Source organism: Dromaius novaehollandiae, chromosome 7, assembly GCF_036370855.1.
Source record: "Dromaius novaehollandiae isolate bDroNov1 chromosome 7, bDroNov1.hap1, whole genome shotgun sequence".
Classification (NCBI taxonomy): Eukaryota; Metazoa; Chordata; class Aves; order Casuariiformes; family Dromaiidae; genus Dromaius; species Dromaius novaehollandiae.
The window spans coordinates 18238545-18256213 of NC_088104.1; the positions used below are offsets into that span (position 1 = coordinate 18238545).

At 65.1% G+C, this 17669-nt stretch overlaps 2 protein-coding genes across 3 annotated transcripts; one reads left to right on the top strand and one right to left on the bottom strand.

Annotated features, from left to right (window-relative positions):
* Positions 1-2351: 2351 nt before the first annotated feature.
* On the top strand, positions 2352-9278 carry RUFY4 (RUN and FYVE domain containing 4). Its single transcript, XM_026123473.2, has 11 exons — positions 2352-2409; positions 3367-3430; positions 3992-4098; positions 4655-4780; positions 5353-5459; positions 5573-5716; positions 5829-6870; positions 7024-7130; positions 7879-8025; positions 8743-8874; positions 8988-9278. The coding sequence occupies exons 2-11, from the start codon at positions 3385-3387 to the stop codon at positions 9088-9090; spliced, it is 2061 nt and encodes a 686-aa protein (XP_025979258.2). The 5' UTR covers positions 2352-2409; positions 3367-3384; the 3' UTR covers positions 9091-9278.
* A 1292-nt stretch (positions 9279-10570) lies between these two features.
* LOC112997270 (C-X-C chemokine receptor type 1-like) lies at positions 10571-17295 on the bottom strand. Of its 2 annotated transcripts, none has more exons than XM_026123213.2 (2): positions 15531-17295; positions 10571-12873 (listed from the first exon to the last, which is right to left on the bottom strand). In XM_026123213.2, exon 2 carries the CDS (start codon positions 12866-12868, stop codon positions 11792-11794), a length of 1077 nt encoding a protein of 358 aa, XP_025978998.1. In that variant the 5' UTR covers positions 12869-12873; positions 15531-17295; the 3' UTR covers positions 10571-11791. The 2 variants fall into 2 exon arrangements, with proteins under 2 accessions (XP_025978998.1, XP_025978990.1); XM_026123205.2 differs by lacking the exon at positions 15531-17295 and adding an exon at positions 15268-15524.
* Between the last annotated feature and the right edge of the window lie 374 nt (positions 17296-17669).

A 17669-nucleotide genomic window follows, 5' to 3' on the forward strand; every position in this document is an offset into this window, starting at 1 on the left:
CCCGTGTGCGGCGATGGGCCTGGGGGCTGTTGTGCCCCCAGGCCAGGTCCTCCCCCCCCTCGGTCCCCCAGCATCGCCTGCGCGCTGGCAGCCAGGCAGGGAGCACCGTGCCCGCCCATGTCCTGCAGTGCTTGGGTGGCAGCCAGCTCCGCCACGCTCCCCCTCCACCTCCTCCTCCTCCTCCCCCTCCTCCTCCTCCTCCTCCTCCCCGGCTTGCCAGGGCCTCGGCACCCACGGGGCTCCGGTGCCATGCCGGCGCCTGTCCCCCGCACACACGTGTGCTCCCGCTGCGGGGTGCATGCTAATGCCCCCCCCCAAAGACCCCCAGCCCAGACGCCTGGGATGGAGCACAGCTCAGCCAGTGCCCCCCCCAGCTCTGCCTCAGTTTCCCCCCAACCCCCCTCAACGTGAGCCCCAGTGCCTGCCCATGGGGGGCTTCCCTTCCCTGCCTTGCGGGATCCACCCCACGGCACCCAGCTGTGCCTGGCCCCCCCCGGGTGCCTGGACACAGGTTTGAGGGTGCCCCCCCCAGCTGGGTGCCCTCACCCAGGCAGGGTGCCCTGACGTGCGGAGTTATCCGGGGGGGCTCCTCGCTGCAAGGGCCCCCGAGGAGATCCCGCACCCCCCGCTCGGGGCTGGCCCTCCTTCTGCACCCCCGGGGCCAGCATCACCGTGGGTGTCCCCCGCAGCCCGGGGGTCCCCTGCCCGCTGCAGCCCCCTGTGGCTGTGCCCAGCGCCCCAGGGTGGGCAGAGGGCCCTCAGGCGCACGGGGGCCAGGCCGCGGCCCCCTCCCTGAGCACCAGGCAGGTGACGTCACCGCTGGCTCCACCGCCGTCCCCTCTCCAATTTAATTAGCAGATGGCCTGCACAGCTGGGACCCCCCGTCAGGCAGCGCCAGGCCTGCGCAGGGCCATTAGCTTTATTGGCAGTGCTGCACGCGGGCCAGCCCTCCCTAATTGAATTGCGCCCACACCAAGGATGGGCGGGCGGCCCGGCCCCCCGGCACCCCCTCCTTCACCCCCGCCTGGGGCAGGGAAGGGGGGTCTCACGGTGCCTCATCCCCCCTTTCCAGTGCCAAGGGGACAAGGGGCCATGGCACCAGCCCTGGGGGGGGACATGGACCCTCCGCAGGGGCCGAGGTCCTGCCACCGGGATGCCCGGCCCCAGGCACGTGGCACTGGTGGAGCGGTGCAGCTGCAGGCACACGCACACCTATGCGCCCCCCTCCCTGCCCCAGTGCAGTGGGGTGGTGGTTTGCAGGCGCCCAGTGCCCCCACCAACGGGGGTGCCAGGCCCCCCCACCCACAGGGCAGCTTGGGGCAGGGGTCCGGGCAGGCCGAGGGTGCCCACGCAGGGATCGCTCCAGGCACTGCCAGCAGCTCCCCCCTCGTGCCCCTGCTGCTGTGGGGCGCCCCCCGCCCTGATGCCCTCCGCAGAGCAGGTGGCCCCCACCGGGAGCTGGGAGGGTGCGGGGATGCCGAGGCCCCGGCTCAGCACCACTTCCTACTTTCGCTTTGGTGCCGAGCAGAGGCCTGGGCTGGGGGTGGCGGGGGCCTGGCCAGGCAGGCCCTGGGGTGCCGCAGGTAGGGGCGGCGGGTGCCGGGGGTGGGGGCGGAGGGCAGCCAGGCACAGTGGGGTCGTTCACCCAGCTGGTGGTGGGGAGCGGGGTGGCATTGGGTCCCCGTGCCCCGTGCTGCTGGTTGAGCCGGCATCACCCCCTCCCCCGCCCCGGCAGCCGCGGGGCAGGGCTGGCACGGCAAAGGCAGATGGGTACAGTGGCAGAGCGGCACTCTGGGGCTGGGGGCTCCCGGGCAGGGATGGCAAGGGGGGGCCTTGACCAGGGTCTCTGAGGATGAGTTTGCAGCCCCGGCTGTGGGCACAGCCCCAACCTGGGGGGCAGACCCCCGGGGGTCTGGGCTACTGCCCTTGCTGGGGAGGGCTGGTGCCCAGGGGGCTGGTGCCCAGGAGGGGTCTCTGTGCCAGAGGACTGCTGGTGCCTTGGGGGCGCTGCTGTCTCTCCCCAGCTGGGTATGGGCCCCGGGTCCCCCAAAATCTGGGGGTCCCACAAAACATTCCTAAGCCAGGCTCCCCCCAGGGGAGGGCATTAGGGACCCCCAGGCCTGGGACCCTGCTGCCCTCCTGCCCCCACGGGCCATCCCAGGGGCCTGGCGGAGGGCTCAGGCTGAGCATCCAGCACTGCCCAGCCCCACAGAGCAGGGGCCGGGGCCGGTGGGCAGAGCCGCGGTGCCCGATGCGGTGGGGGCAAATCCTGCCGCCCCAATCCCATTCACTTCCTCCTGGCCGAGGTACAAAAGGAGAAGCGGCTGGGCGCAGCGTGGGCGCGGGGCGAGTGGGGAGCCGACAGGGACGCAGCAAGTGGCTGGGGCACCCCACAGCTTGCCAGCACCAGTAAGTGGCGCCTCTCCCCAGGGGAAAGTGGGGCGCAGGACTGGGTGGGCGCATGGGAAGACTGGGCACCCAAGGATGCAAAAGCAGGCACCCGGGTGTCTGGAGGCCTGGATCCCACCAGGCACCCGGTGACGCCGGGTGGCAGAGTCCGCTGCAGGCAGGTGGGGTGGCCCTGGGGGCAGCGCCAGGGGGAGGGGGGCCCTGGGGGCAGCAGGGGCTGGGGAGATCAGGGTCACAGGGCTTTCGCGCACGCTCGGGCATGCTTGTGCACGCGTGCTCGCACGGCTCCCGTGAGCGTGCACACACGCACCCGGCCGTGCACACACTTGCACACGCATGCACGCTCCCCGTGCCCCATGGCCACCTTCCACCCATGGTGGCAGGCCCCGGCGTGCTCTGCCCGGGGTACGGCTCGGTTTGGGGGCCTGCGCTTTGGGAGGCTCTGTGCCCCCTGCCCGGCCCGCCTCGGTGCTTCCCGGGCTGCTGATGGTGAGAGCACAGGAAGCGAGAGCAGAAGCGAAGGCAGTGCTCCCCCCACAACAAACCCACATCCTGAATCCCGGGCGAAGGGAGAGAGGACAGGGATGGGGACACTCCGGGAGCTCGGCTCCAGCAGCCTTCCCACAAACAGGGCTGTGCTGCCAGGCAGGGCACGCCTGGCGCGGTGCAGGGGACAGAGCCCAAGGGTGTTTTGGCCTGTCCGGGATGGGGTGCATGGAGAACTAAGGGGGCACAAATGGGGCACCTGTGCCCCCTCATGCCTATGGAGGGGGGGGTATGGGCAGAAAGGGTGCCCCATGCCCAACCTGCTCTTTACCCTAAGAAAGAGCAGCTCCATGGTAGGGCTGGGGGGAAAAGGACCCTTTCCTTGGGGGAGAGAGAGGCCAAAGCAGAGTTTTGGGGTGCCAGGGTCAGTGCCAGCCCAGCACCCTGTAATTGGTGCCTCTGTCTTTGCAGACCCCCGGAGCAGAAGCCATGGCAGGGGATGGGGAGCTCAACCGCATCATCAAGGACTTGCACAGTAAGTGTGCCGGCGTGTCCCTGCCGGGGTGCACGGGCGCCCTCACCTCCCACCATCTCATCCTGGGCAGGCTGGCCAGGCCGGCAACCCGGACACCATGTTCCTCTTGCACCCAGCCCACGGGCAGCAGGGAAGGGCTGTGTCACTCGTGTCCTGGTGCTGCAGGGAAGCAGTCCCCATCCCCCCCCATGGGTGCCATTCAGGACCAGCCCCCTGGAGCAGCCCCATCACCCCTTCATCACCCTCTCAGCTGGCACTGCGGGGATGCCAGCTCCCCCCCAGCGCCAAGCCTGGTGCAGGGCTCTGCTCCCATCCTCGCTGCCAGCCCCACAACCAGCGCAGGTGCCTGGGCAGGGGGAAGCAGGTGCCGGCAGAGCCCAACGGGTACCTGCGCCCACTCGCTCTCCCTCTTCTCCCTTTTCACCCCGCCATGGGTTCCTCTTTCACCCGCAGCAGAAATCCCCGGGCATGGGAGCCTGGGCACAGCAGGGAGGGTGTGGGATTGGGCATGGAGCCTGCTGCCCGCCAGGGCCGGGCCGGCTCAGCCCTGCCGCCCCACAGAAACCATCACTGAGCTGAACCGGTGCTACCGGGAGCAGAACCTGCCTGTGACGGACGGGAGCCGGGAGCTGCACAGCCTCTGCGCCCAGCTGGAGTTCCTCCTCCAGGTACCCGCATGCCCCCAGCCCGCTCCCTGCCTCAGTTTCCCCCGGGGCACAGCCGAGGGGACCTGTGCCAGCCGTTTGGGGGGTGGGCACCCTGGAAGAGCTGGGCGCACTGGCCCTTGGCACTATCAGGCCCTCACGCTGCCTGGCTTTGGGAACATGGAGGAAGAGCTTCTCCAGGGAGGGCTGAGCCAACTCCCCTGGCACTCTCGGATGCGGTTGGTGTTGTCCAGCTCAGGGCATCCCTGGCTGTGCCAAGCACCCCCGCAGCCGGCAGACACCCTGCCCAGGGCTCACCCTCATCCCCACAGGAAGCGTGGTGTTATTCCCCATGCCACAAAAGGGAAACTGAGGCACAGAGCCAGCCAAGGGCCACCCTGCACCTCTCCCCCCACCACCCCAGTGCAGCAGGCTGTACCCAGCCAGGGGACACCGGGACTAACAGTGCCAGGGTGCCTGCTGGGCACTCAGGGGAGCTGGCTGGCTCCCAGCCCCGTGGGGGACAGGCTGAGGGGACAGGGGACCTCTCCCAACGGGGCTGAGCCCTTGTCTCTGCCAGTTCGACCTCAAGGAGAAGAGGAACTTCTTTGGGCAGCGGAAAGACTATTGGGACTTCCTGTGCCAGGGCCTGGCGCGGCGCCGGCACGAACACGAGGGCGTTCGCTTTGTGACCTCGCTGGACAAGGTGGGCACGGGCCACCTGCGCGGGCTCACGGGGCTGCCCTGGGGAACGCTTACATGCACACTTGTGCATACGTGTGCGCGGTTGCGTGCACACCTCTGCGAGCAGCACTTGCACGAGTGTTGGTGCACAGGCACACGCCTGAGCGCATTTGCACTTGCGCACACGTTTGTGGGTGCATGCGCGCTTACCCACTCGTGCATGGGTGCGCTCGTGAGTGCAGGCACTCCATACACATCCTTGTGTATGCACGTAAGCACTTGCACGCCTGTGCTTGTGTGCACTTTTTCTCATTTATGCACACGCATGTGGATGTGCACACTCATGCACATGGAGAGGATTTGCCCACTAGCACCGCATTTTCTCCTCTTTGATAAGCAGTGCCCCCCACTGCCCTCCAGGGTCCCCACTGCCCCCCAGGCTCCCCACTACCCCCAAACCCCCCAGCCTGAGCCCTGCGCACCCCTGTCCTCCCCTGCGCGGGTGGGCTGGGAGGAGGCCTGCATGAGGGCAGGCTCGGCAGCGGGCGGGCGAGCGCTGGCGCGGCTGGCGTGGGTAACCCCCTCTCCCCGCAGCTGAAGACCCCCGTGGGCCGAGCCCGGGCCTTTCTGCGCTACTGCCTGGTGCACCGGCAGCTGGCCGAGTCACTGCAGCTCTGCCTCCTCGACCCACAGAGCCTCAGGTGAGAGCGGGGGGCGCCTGGCAGCCGGGGCGGCACGGGGTGGGGGGACACGGTGGGCATGTGGTGGGAGAGGGACCTGCGGAGGGGTGCGAGAGCCTGTGTTGTGGTTGCAGTGAGTGGTACTACGCCCGCAGCCCCTTCCTGAGCCCCCGGCGCCGGGCCGAGATCCTGGGCAGCCTGTACGAGCTGGACGGCATCACCTTCCACCTGGCACTGCGCCGGGCGGACCTGGACACCGCCTGGCCCATGTTCTCCGAGTGAGCCTAGGGGCACGGGGGGTGCGCGGGGGGCCTCCCCACAAGCCGTGCCTGCCCTCAGCGCGCGGCCAGCCCCCTTCCCCTAGCCCTGAGCCCATCCCCATCCCCCCAGGATGCCACTGCGGCCCCAGACCGCTGGCAGTCCGGAGGAGAAGGCCCCACAGGACAGCGACGCTGGCAGCTCCCCACCGGGGCGGGCGGGCGAGGCACCGCAGGCCGAGGGAGCCGGGGAGGCCGGCACGCCACCACGGGAGCGCCTCAGGGAGCTGCGGCGGGCCAACGCCGCCCTGCAGGCTCTGGCGGAGCGGCTGAGGGCAGAGGTGGTGGTGCTGGAGGGGCGGCTGGCGCGGGAGGAGCGGCGGCACCGGGAGCAGGAGGAGGGCAGCGCCCAGCAGGCCGAGCTGCAGGCCCGGGAGGCCGAGGCGCTGCGGGAGACCAATGCCTTCCTCAGCGGGACGCTGGTGCGGCTGCACGCCAGGGCCACCGAGCTGCGGCGCCGGGCCCAGCAGGCGGAGGAGGCCGCCGCTGCCCTGCAGCAGGCCCGGGAGGAGCAGGAGCGGCGCCGCGAGGAGCTGGATGGCCTCTGCCGTGCGCAGGCCGCGGCCCTGGAGGCGGCCGAGGGGCGGCTGCGGGCGCTGGAGGCCGGGTGGCCACCGCAGCCCTTGGAGGCCGAGGGCTGTGAGCCACGGGAGCGGGCAGCAGAGAGCAAGGCCGGCGGAGCGGCGGCGGCAGGGGCAGCAGCGGCTGCCCTGGAGGAGACCCAGTGGGCGCTGGCACTGGCAGCGGAGGAGGCGCGGGGCTGGCGGGACGTGGCGGAGGCGCGGGCCGCCCGCCTGGCAGAGGCGCAGGCGGAGCAGGCGGCCCTGGCCTCGCGCCTGGAGGCCTGCGAGGCAGCGGCGGCCGGGCAGCGGGAGGAATGGGGGCAGCTGCGGGCGGCCCTGCGGGCAGCGGACGAGGAGCGCCAGGCCCTGGAGCAGCGGGCCAGCGCCGTGGCTGAGGATGGCACCCGGCGGCTGGCGGCGGCCCAGGAGGAGGCGGCCGCGCTGGAGGAGGCGCTGAGGCGGGCGCTGGAGCGGGCCCGGGAGCCCCGAGGAGAGGAGCCGGCGGAGGCCAGGGCAGAGCCGGGCGCCAGCACAGCTGCTGACATGGTGACGGTACAGGCGGCCGCCCTGGGGTGCCCTCCCGAGCCACATCTCCGGGGCGGGGGGCGGTGAGACCCCCAGCAGCCCCCCAGTGAGAGCCCCCCCAGAACTACTGTGGGGGGCCACGGCGGGGGCCCTGGCTGAGCCCAGCGCCTCTCCCTGCAGCGCCTGGCTGCCCTGGCCACTGCAGCCCAGGACGAGGCCCGCCAGGGTCGGCAGCAGCTCCAAGCCCAGTGGCAGAAGGTGGTGCAGCTGGAGGAGCAGCTGGGCAGGTAGGCGATGAGCCCTCCCCTGTCCCCGGCGTGCCCCCGGCTCCCGCTGCGGAGCCCCCTCGCCCCATGGCGGTGGCCCCAGGATGAGGAGGTTTGGCCTCCAGTGCCCTGCTGCATCCCCACAGGAGCAGAGGCAGGGCATGGGCAGAGGGAAGGAGCAGGGGATCGATCTGGGGACTGACGGATAAGGGGGGACAGAGGCGTGGGTGGAGGGATGGGAGGATGAATTTGGGGTGAGGAGATGTGTGGGGGATTGAGGGATGGCTGGAAGGATGGAGGGATGAGCATGGGGTGAGCAGATGGACAGGGATGGATGAATGGGTGGAGGGATAGGTTTAGGGTGAGCAGATGGATGGAGGGACAGATGGGTCGGTGGAGGGAAGGAGAGATGAATTTGAAGTGAGGACGTGTGAGGGATGGATGGATGGGTGGAGGGACAAAGGCATGGACTGGGCGTGAGTAGATGGATGGAGGGATGAGTGGGTTGGTGGAGGGATGGAGGGATGGGTGAGGGGAAGGATGAATGAATAGCTGGAAAACAGCTGGGTAGGTGGATGGATGGACTGGTGGATGGCGAGATGACCGTGGGGATGCACAGATGGATGGACTGAGGGATGCATGGGTGAGCAGATGGAGGGATGGATAGAGAGGTGGCTGGCTGTGGGTTGGGGGGGATCCCCTCCACCACCCCAGCTGTCCCAGCACCCCGGGGCTGGGCTCAGAGCCATCATGCCACCCTCTGTGCCAGGGCACGGCAAGATGGGGAGCGCTGGGCATCGGCCCTGCAGCGGGCGCAGCGGGAGGCCATGGAGCGGGAGGCCACACGTGGCGAGGAGCAGGCCCGGCAGCAGGAGCTCATCCGTGACATGAAGGGGCGGCTGCTGGAGCTGCTGCGGTGAGAGCCCTGGGCAGCCCTGTGCCCACCCTTTCCATGGCCACCACAACTGGCAGGCTTTGTGCCATGTGCAAATGCATGCTCGCAAACCCCTTTGCCCAGAGGAGGGCACCAGAGCCCAGGAAAATCCCAGTCACCACCTCAGAGACCTGGGGGGAGACTTGGGTGCCCACCTTGGGTCTTTGGTGCCAGGCCTTGCACCAAGACCTCCCATTGCTGGACTACTGGTATGGGGGCAGCAGCTATATTGGGGGCCGTTACAGCAAAGGGAGCACGGATTTTTGCTGGGGCTGTTGCACATGTGTAAACCAGAGAGCACAGCTGGCAGCCAAAAAGGGGCTGTTGCATGGGACACTTGCGAGTGCAACAAATGGTGCATGCCCCAAACACATGCACACTCCGGCCTGCGCATGACCTGTCCATGCCATCAGGCTTGTGTGCGCACATGCACATGCATGCACACACATGCATGAGTGTCTACATGTGTGGGTGTTCATGTGTGTGTGTGCACGCACATGCCTGTGCCCACCCGGCCAAGCTCCCACGTGTCCCCACCCACTGCAGAAAGAGAGATGCCCAAGAGAGACATCCAGCCCTTGTCCATGCACCCAGGGGATCCGGTCTGGGGACAACCCCACTCCTGAGGGTGCTGGCAGAGGCAGAGAGGCTCTGCCAGCCCCTGCGCCCAGCTGGAGCTGACCTGACCCCTCTCTGCAGGGAGAAGGATGCACTGTGGCAGAAGACAGAGGGCATCGACCCGCAGATGCCCAGCGCGGTGCCTCGCGACGTGGGGCTGTGTGCCCGCTGCCACAAGGACTTCCGCCTCCTCTCCCGGCGCTACAGCTGCAGGTGGGGCCCGAGGCATGGGGGGAGAGAGTGGGGCAGGGGGTGGGCATCCAGGGGGATGAGGGGCACCGGGATGTCATGGCCTCTGAGCACACGAGCCCGTCCTCTCTTGGCAGGTTATGCCAGGGCAAGGTGTGCCACGCATGCTCCGTGGACGTGGGCAAGCAGGGTCGTTGCTGCCTGCTTTGCTATCAACAAAGGCACCAGCAGGCCACATGAGTCAGGACCGGGTCCGTCGTGCCATGCCTGGGAGACCCACTCCAGCCACAGCCCACCCTGACTGCCTCTTCATGGACTCACATGAGCCAGGGACCCAGGCGTCCAGGGCCTGCTGCGCAGGTTCTTCCTCTCAGAGTTTAGGGTTTTGGACATGTCTTTCATGTGGCTGGTCCACGGAGAGGAAAACAACCCGCTCCTGCTAACTCTGTGGCTCCTGTGTCACCTGCCGGTCATCGTCAGTTCGAATCCCTGGCCAGGGTGCGGGAGCCGGGTGATACCAAGGTGGGCTGTCCAAGCCCTCCTTGGGGGGAAACCGTCCCAGGAAAAGGTGCCCCATCTGAGGCCTGCCTGAGCCCCTGCCCCTTGCCCCACCACGAGGCCCTGGCAGGGAGGCAGCAACAGGCAGGAGAGACAGCTCTTAGCCAACACCCCCAGCTTCCTGCCGGGCTGCAAGGAACCACTTGGGCAAGAGGTTTCCCAGATGCAAAGGTGATGGGCTGTGCCTGCCAAGCTACTCCACTGACCCTGCCCAGCCCCAAGCCCCCAGGACGCAGGGCTCCATGCCTGGGTGCCAAGGGACCCCCGTGCCCCTGTCTTCAGCCCCTCAGCACCCACCACGCAGCACGCAGCAGGCACCCACTGATGCCTCCTGCGTTAAGGACCCCCAGGACCCAGAGGCAGGTGACAATGGAGGAGCAGTACAGGACCCCCATGGAACAGCACTGGGACAGACAGTCTGACACGTGTCATGGAGGGTGGCAGGTGGGACCCCAGCAGGGTCTCAACCCCCTCTCCAGCCCCTCTGCTGCACTCTGGTGCCAGCCCCAGTTGCCCAAGCCGGGGCGGAAACGCTCCCTCCTCCTCTGCCCGGTTGTGTAAGGGGCAGGTTCCCAGGCCTTTGCACAATGACCACCAGGCACTGCAGCACCGGGGAGGCAGGGGGGGTGCTGACACCCTCGGCCCGTTGGGGACGGGGCTGGCTCTGTGTCAGTGAGGGCAGAGGGCAGCTGCAAAGGGATCTTGCCCTGATTTGCATCATTCGGGCTCAGATGGGTGCTGGGAAAGGGGTGGCAGGAGTCTGCCCCCCAGCCCTGTTCCCGGGTGGGACTAACAGGTCATGGAGGCCCCAGGCCAGGAAAGGACAGGGCCTGGCTCCGTGACGCAGATGGTGAGACCTGCCAGGGACGCACAGGATGCAAAAACATCTGCAACAGTCTCTTGGGCAACAGCGTTTTCCTGGCTTGGAAACGAGCATTACAGCACACACCGCAGGGCCGAGCTGGCCAGGACACACTGAACATAGCCTTTTCAGCACAGCATGCAGGGCAGCAAGGGGGGGGGCCTGCTGGGGCAGGGAATCCGGGACCCATCATCCCCAAGAAACACCATGGCCAAGTGGCTCCCCAGAAGTGTGCTCTGACCCCTGTGCCACCACCCTATCCCACACAGCCAGATCCCCATGGCAAACAGAAGCCAAACATGGGTGACAAACCCATCAGCTTCTTTATTGATGTTGATGGACGGCCATCAGGCACGAACATCGTCTGCATCCCATGGCCCTGGTGCAGAGTCCCCAATGTCACAGGCTCTGTCCCAAAGTGAGTGGAAGGAGAGCAGCACTGGGCACGTCTTCTCTGGAAACAAGGCCGGGGTGGCTCATACCCCCTCATTGCCAGATCCCTATTCCAGCTGGGGTCCCTATTCCAGCAGCGGCCTCGCACATCCCCGTGGCATCGCTGCCCACCAGCCCTCACTGTGTCGCTGGGGCCTGCTGACAGTGCCTGAGGGCTGCTCCACCCCCTGCGTGTCCCAGGCAGCCTGATGGACAGCTACACACACGCCAGCTCACTGCCATGTGCATGGTCACACACCTCCCCAACTCACTGATGTACACACAATCACACACACAGTCGCACACACAGAACGACGCAATCTCCCATGCACACACACCCTATCCACGGTCACACACACTTTCACACGCAATTGTGCACACACTTGCATGCAGACACACACAATCACATATATATCAACTCACAGATGATCACATAACTGCACACGCTAACATGCACACAAGTTTATGAATGCCCAGTAGTGCTTGTGCACATATTTGCACGTGAGAGCATTGCTCTCACGTGCAAATACCACTCACATGCACACCCACAATCACACACACATTCATACAGACACATTTCAGCTATCATGTATACACATACACACATGCACACATAGTCACACACACACACACCTGCTCAGTCACACATGCAGTCACACACACACGCTTATGCGCACTCACACATGCACACACGGCTGTGCACACACATACACAACCTCACACGATCACACCTACACAAACTCCCACACATATATGATCACACCATGATTGCATGCACATATGATCACACACAACACACAATCTCACACAATCACACCCACGCAAACTTATGATCATACACACAGCATTGCACACACATGCAATCGCACGCAGCCCCCCCGCGCACACTCTTACCATCACCGACATGCAGCAAGCACAGACCCATCTGACACCCGTCTGCGAGCAGGGAGTCCTGGAGGGCTGTGCCCGGCACCCCAGGCCATGTCTCTGGAGTCCGCACAAGGGTGCTGGGGTGTGTGGGAAGGGAGAGTTGGGGTCCTGGGGACTGCTGCAAGCCAGGCAGCTCAGGTCCTGGGGGAGCGGCAGGGCTCAGAGGGTGGTGGAGGTGTTGGCAGAGGAGGAGGCGTAAGAGCTGCGGCCGTAGCGAGCCAAAGCATCCTTGCTGATGAGCCCACGCTGCACCAGGATCTTGAGGAAGCTGTTGCGAAACTTCTGCCCGATGAAGGCATAGATGAAGGGGTTGATGCAGCTGTGCGCAAAGCCCAGGACCTGCGTGACGGAGAGGGCTGTGTCGATGCGGTTCCTCCGCTCGCATGTCTCAGCAATGGCCCGTGTCCTCATGAGAGTGTCGCTCACCAGCGTGATGTTGTAGGGCAGCCAGCAAATGAGGAATACCAGCACCACAGCCAAGATGACCTTCATGGCCCGCTGCTTCTGGGCATTCTTGGTCTGGAGGAGGGTGTGCACGGTGACGCCGTAGCAGAAGAGCATCACCAGGAGGGGCACTGCAAAGCCAAAGGTCTGCGGGAGGACCCGCAGCACCACCCGCCACTTGGCCGTGTCCTCACCGCCAATGCGCTCGTAGCACACCGTGCCGTTGCTAGGTGAGGGGAAGGCCTCACGGAAGAGCAGAACAGGCAGGGAGAGCAGGACGGAGAAGACCCAGATGCCCAAGCAGACAAACTTAACCCAGTGCCTCTTCTCACCCGCGGCCCGGGTGGCATAGACGATGGCCAGGTAGCGGTCCACACTGATGCAAGCCAGCAGCAGGATACCACTGTAGAAGTTGGCCTCCTGCAGCACAGAGATGGCCTTGCACATCACAGTGCCAAAAACCCACTCGTGGGCCCGGTAGGCAGCCCAGAGCGGCAGGCTGAAGGCGAAAAGCAGGTCTGCCACAGCCAGGTTGAGCAGGTAGACATCGGTGACAGAGCGGTTTGTGTGGCTGGAGGTCACCACCAACACCACCAGCCCATTCCCCACCACACTGAGGAGGAAGACGAGGCAGTAGATCACCACCACCAGGTACTTATTGAGGACAGAGCTATCAGGCCGGCACGGGGAGGAGGAGATAGCGGTGTCGGGCATGGCAGTGCTGTAGTCGTAGGTGTAGTTGTAGAGTAAGAAGAGATCAGAGAGATCCCCGTTGAAGGAGATCGTGTCCATTTTGCCTGCAAGGCACAAAGGCATCGTGAGTGCAAGGTGGGAGCATGGCCTGAGCCAGAGGTGGCAGCATCTCTGGGTCCCCCACAGCTCCATCCCCCAGCAATGCCCCTCGATCCCTCTGCTGTGCCCCATGTCCAAGCTGTGCCAGGTAATGGGCAGTGCTACATGTGGACACTGTCACCCATGTGTCCCCTTGTACAACACCCCCAGGGCCCCTCTGGTAGCTCAGTTCCCTCCTGCCTTCAAGCCTTTCTCCCAGGGCAGAACCTGACCTGTCATCTCCTCCCAGACCACGTCTGCAGCTCTGAATTGGCATGGTCCCAGGGCCATGCAGCTGCCAGGAAGAGCCCAGTTCCCCCCAGGCCAGGCAATGTTTGCTTGTCAATCCCACACCAGAAACAGCACCAAGGACAGGCCAGTCCTCAGGTAAAGACCAGCCAAATCTTGTTGCAGCCCTGTCCCTTCCCTGTCCCCCTCATTCTCCCCTCACACAAAGGCAGGATTTCCTGATCAGCACATGTATCTTCCCGGGTCCCCACCACCAATCGACCTTCTCATCTCGGGGTGGGGGCTCCCCATCAATGCAGCACCTCTGCTTGAGTTCAGTCCCCTCCAGGAGGCACCTGGGCCCTCGAGCATCCCTGGGTCCCTCTGGCTTGTGTTGGTCCTTCAAGCACCTCTGAGCTCTTTGGGCATTTCTGCATCCTTCAAGTACCTCTGGATTCCTCCAGCATCCCCAGCCCTTCGAGCATCTCTCTGCTGACTCTACCCCTTCTGCCACCCTGCTCAGCAGTGGTGCTAGAGTCGCGGTGTCAGGGACAGAGTGGAATTGGGAAGGTCTGAAGGCAATTTCATGCTTTTCTTCTCCCCCCAGGTCCTGTCCCTGTGTGATGGGTTTCACCCCTGGGACGGAAGGATGTATTGCCCTTTGCAGGCGGCTTTGGAAACATTGCACATCTCTGGTTTTCCTGTTCCTCTGCCCAGTACTGCCAGCTATCCCCATGCCCCTTTAGCTCTGCCATGGTGGGGAAATCATAGCTGACAGTTGCTTTTTTGTGTCTTCTGGCATTTAGGACATTGCCTACGCACACCATCCACACTTCCCTGAAGACTATAGGGTTTCATCTTTCTCCCACTGTGGACTGAGGTTTCCTTTTCACTCCAGTTTCGTGCCTCTGTCCCATTTCCCGGCCCCCTCTCCCCATCTGTGCTTGGAGTTGCCAGGCCTCTCGGGGGGTGCTGCTGCCCCACGGTGCTGGAAGCCCTGGCCATGAGCTGGCCTGGTTTGAACCGAACCACTCTGCCTGGGAACAACTTTCCCCTTCCGTCCAGCGGGGATTTCCCCACTGCAACTTCTGCTGCTGCCTCTGCCCTTCTTCTGGGCCTCTCCGCAAGAAGCCCAGCTCTGTCTTCTCTGCAGACCCCATAGGAGAGCTGAAGACAGCAATTAGATGCCCCCTACACCTTCTCTTCTCCCAGCTGGACAAACCCAGCTCCCTCCATCTCCCCTTTTATGTCCTGTGCTCCAAACCCTGTGGCTAGAGCAGCTCCAGTTTGTCACAACCTCCTGTACCGGGAGCCCAGAGCTGGACTCAGTGCCCAGTTGGGCTCCCACCAGTGCCCATGGAGGGACAAACCCTCCCGGGCTCTGCCAGCTCTGCTCCTGCGGAGATCCCGCTCCATCTCCCTGGGGGGCACTGCTGGTGCCCAAGGGGAGGGTCCCCGGGGCAGGGCTGCTCAGGCTTCCCAGCCGCCGCGGACACCAGGCAGAGCCAGACGCTTGCGCCCAGGGTAGAAGAGAAGCGCTTCCCCTTGGGGTATTTTTGGCTTCTTGTTTTGACTCCCTCACAAAATCCCTGCGGTTCCTCTGGGGACCAGATTTTCCCCACCCCTCCCACCACCCTGCCGTGGGTATCAGACTCCCGGCCCAGCCCCGGGCTGCTCGGGAGAACAAGAAGCACCCAGTTTCCTCCCCAAGCCTGCCGCCGTGGAAGTCCTGCCTGTGAAGCAGCTGCCCAGCAGGTCCCTTTGTGGGGGGAAGGAGGGACAGGGCGTGGGGAAACATCCTCCCAGCCCACCGCCAAGCGCGAAGGAAATGGGAGCAGGTGCTTTCGCCCGCAACACCTGCACTGCCCGGCCCCCAGGAAGGGAAGGATTTGCCCCCATTCAGGAGCCAGCCGAGACCAGCCCCAGATGCAGCCCCCCGGGGCTCCTTCTCCGCCACGTCCGGCATCCCCCCTGCAAGGCCACCCAGCCCTCGGGGCCGGCCGGACCCAGGAGACCATCCCGGTGCGGTGGGTCCAAAACGCTGGGGCAGGCAGCAGCTTAGCCGTGGAGCTCGAGGGCTGGCAAAGCCGAAGGAAACCCCGGGCTCTAGTGCAGCATCCTTGAGGACTCACCGGTCGCTTCCTTAGCTGGCTCCCCTCAAGTCCAGAGTCTTTTGCCCTTCCCAGTCCTGTTCTTGTCAGGAAGCTCCCCAGGGATTTTGCCAGTCCTCCCTCCCCACAGTCTCGCTCTCCGCTGCAGGCTGACGTGGGGACGAACCTGGGCTCCGGAGCGGAGCGTGGAGGGAGCGCAGAGCGCCGGGGGCACGAGGGGCCCAAGGAGGCCCGCCACGCTTCGGCTCCCCGGCGCCTGCCAGCAGAGCCAGAGGGTCCCTCACCTGCGCCGCTGTCCGCGCCGCGGTGCCCCGCGCTGCTCCTCCGCCGGCCGATTTATGCCACCCATGGAGGAAGAGAGGTTGCAAAACCACCGTGCAGCCCAGAGAGGAAGTGGCAGCCAGGAGGGACTCTTTCCCGGCTCCCGGACTGCCTCCCCTCGGGCTGGGGGCAGCTGGGCAGCCCCCTGCCACCCCCCTGCCCCATGGCGGGGGACCGCAGCGCCCTCGGCCACCCAGCAGCGGGTCGCAGGTGGGCACACACGGAGGGGGATCGCGTCCGACCTGCAGCGATCGCCCCGGGGGTGCCAGCACCGCGAGCCCTGGGGCCTGGGTCCAGCCTGGGGGTGTGTGGAGAACAGACAAGGCACTGTTTACTCCAAAGGCTTGCTGAAGAGGGGAAGGTATCACTGTTCACAGATGGGGAGTGGGACCGGGCGTAGGCCAAGCAGTCTCTCCCTGCCCGTGGACACACGCCCCAGCTTGTGCAGGATATGATAACAATGCCTTTGTCACCACCTCTGCTATTATCTGCTACCAACCACTTGCAGCCTAAACTAATGTCAAGAGCCTGACCCACACCAAAGCTGCCTCATAGGTCAAGTGAAAAGGGGAATTAATATCTACAACTACATGCTGATCAGGCATGAGAACCCATGATGGGGGGCCTCCACTATTTAGTTCTCTAAATCTGAAGGGTGGAAACCTTTGTCACAAGTTTTCATTAATTTCTTTTCCCTTCTCTTTTGAAAACCCAGTCAGCGGGTTGAGCCCAGAGGAGTGTGTCAGAGTGACATAGGTTCTGGCTACTGATAAGGATGCCAAGAAACCTAATCACAATAGACATGCGCCTTAGAAGCATATAAAATGTGATAACAACAGCTCTTTGGAGCTCCCTCTCAGCTGGTCTGGGACCCCCCGCCTTATTGCGTCCTGCACACTTGAGACCCTCGCCCGACATGGAACAGGTCGTATTACCCCTGCTTGCTCTGTATGTAGTGTAGTGTGGTATTTTTACCCTGTTAAATTACGGAACTTGCTATATTGTTTAAACTCTCTTGCTTAAGGATACTGGTGTACTTAATAAATATCTGAAACCTGATAACCGCCTGGCTGTTTGGTCAGTGAAGTGTTAAAAGAAAAATACAAGTCACCCCGCTGGCCACGAGCAGTGTTTGTGACAGGGTACCCCCAGCTCCCCCAGCCTCCCCACAAGGCCACAGGGCCCCTCGCCTGCCCCACGGCGGGCTCTCACTCCGGTCAGCCAGCCAAGAGGAGGACGCGGCTCCATCCCTCAGTTTCCCCATTGACAGAGCCAAGATTCACCTCCCACGGACAGCAGTGCCACGGGGATGCCCGCGGGGGGAGCAGAGCTGGACCCTGGTCCGGGCGTCCCCCTGGGCACTGGGAGCGGGAGCAGGCGGGAAGCCCCCTCCCCAGTGCCCTGAGGCTGCTTCGCCCCACGGGACCCCAGCCCCGCTGCTGGGGGGGCACCCGTCCCCACTCGCTGCTACCTGCCGTGCCCCCCAGGGCCACGCGCTGCCCCACAGCAGGGCTCCAGCCCCCAAAACTGCCCTCCCTGGCTGGGGGGGGCTGAGCCCCACACAAAACACAGGCAGAGCCATCCCTGGCCCTGGGGCTCAGGAGCACGGCAGGGCATGGCTGGGCCGTGTGTCTCCGCCATGGGGCTGGCTGGCTCCCGGAGTGGGGCCGACCCAGCGTGCAGCCGAACACGCATGCCCCAGGGGCGCTGAGCCTGCGTGCACAGGTGAGCTGGGGGGGGGGGGGGGGCGGCTCTGGGGCTGCACCCCCAAACCCCGCAGCTCCCCGGCATCCCAGCTGACCCCCCGCCCCAGGCACCCCCTTGGTGCTCCCAAACCCTTGGGGCGCCCCCAAACCCCCATGTCTGCCTGGGGCACCCACGTGGCCCCCCTCTGGCACCTTGTTTGCTGCATGGGGGGCCCCCCCTGCTTTGGGGGGCCTCGGGGCACCCCATGCTCCCTTGGGATGCCTGAATGCCCTGGGGGCCCCCCTGCTTTTGGGGACCCCCCGGGGCACACCCACGCTTTTGGGGCAGCCCTTACCCTGGGGTGCTCCCAAACTTTGCAGGACCCCATAACCCTGGGGGCACCCCTGTCCCCTGGG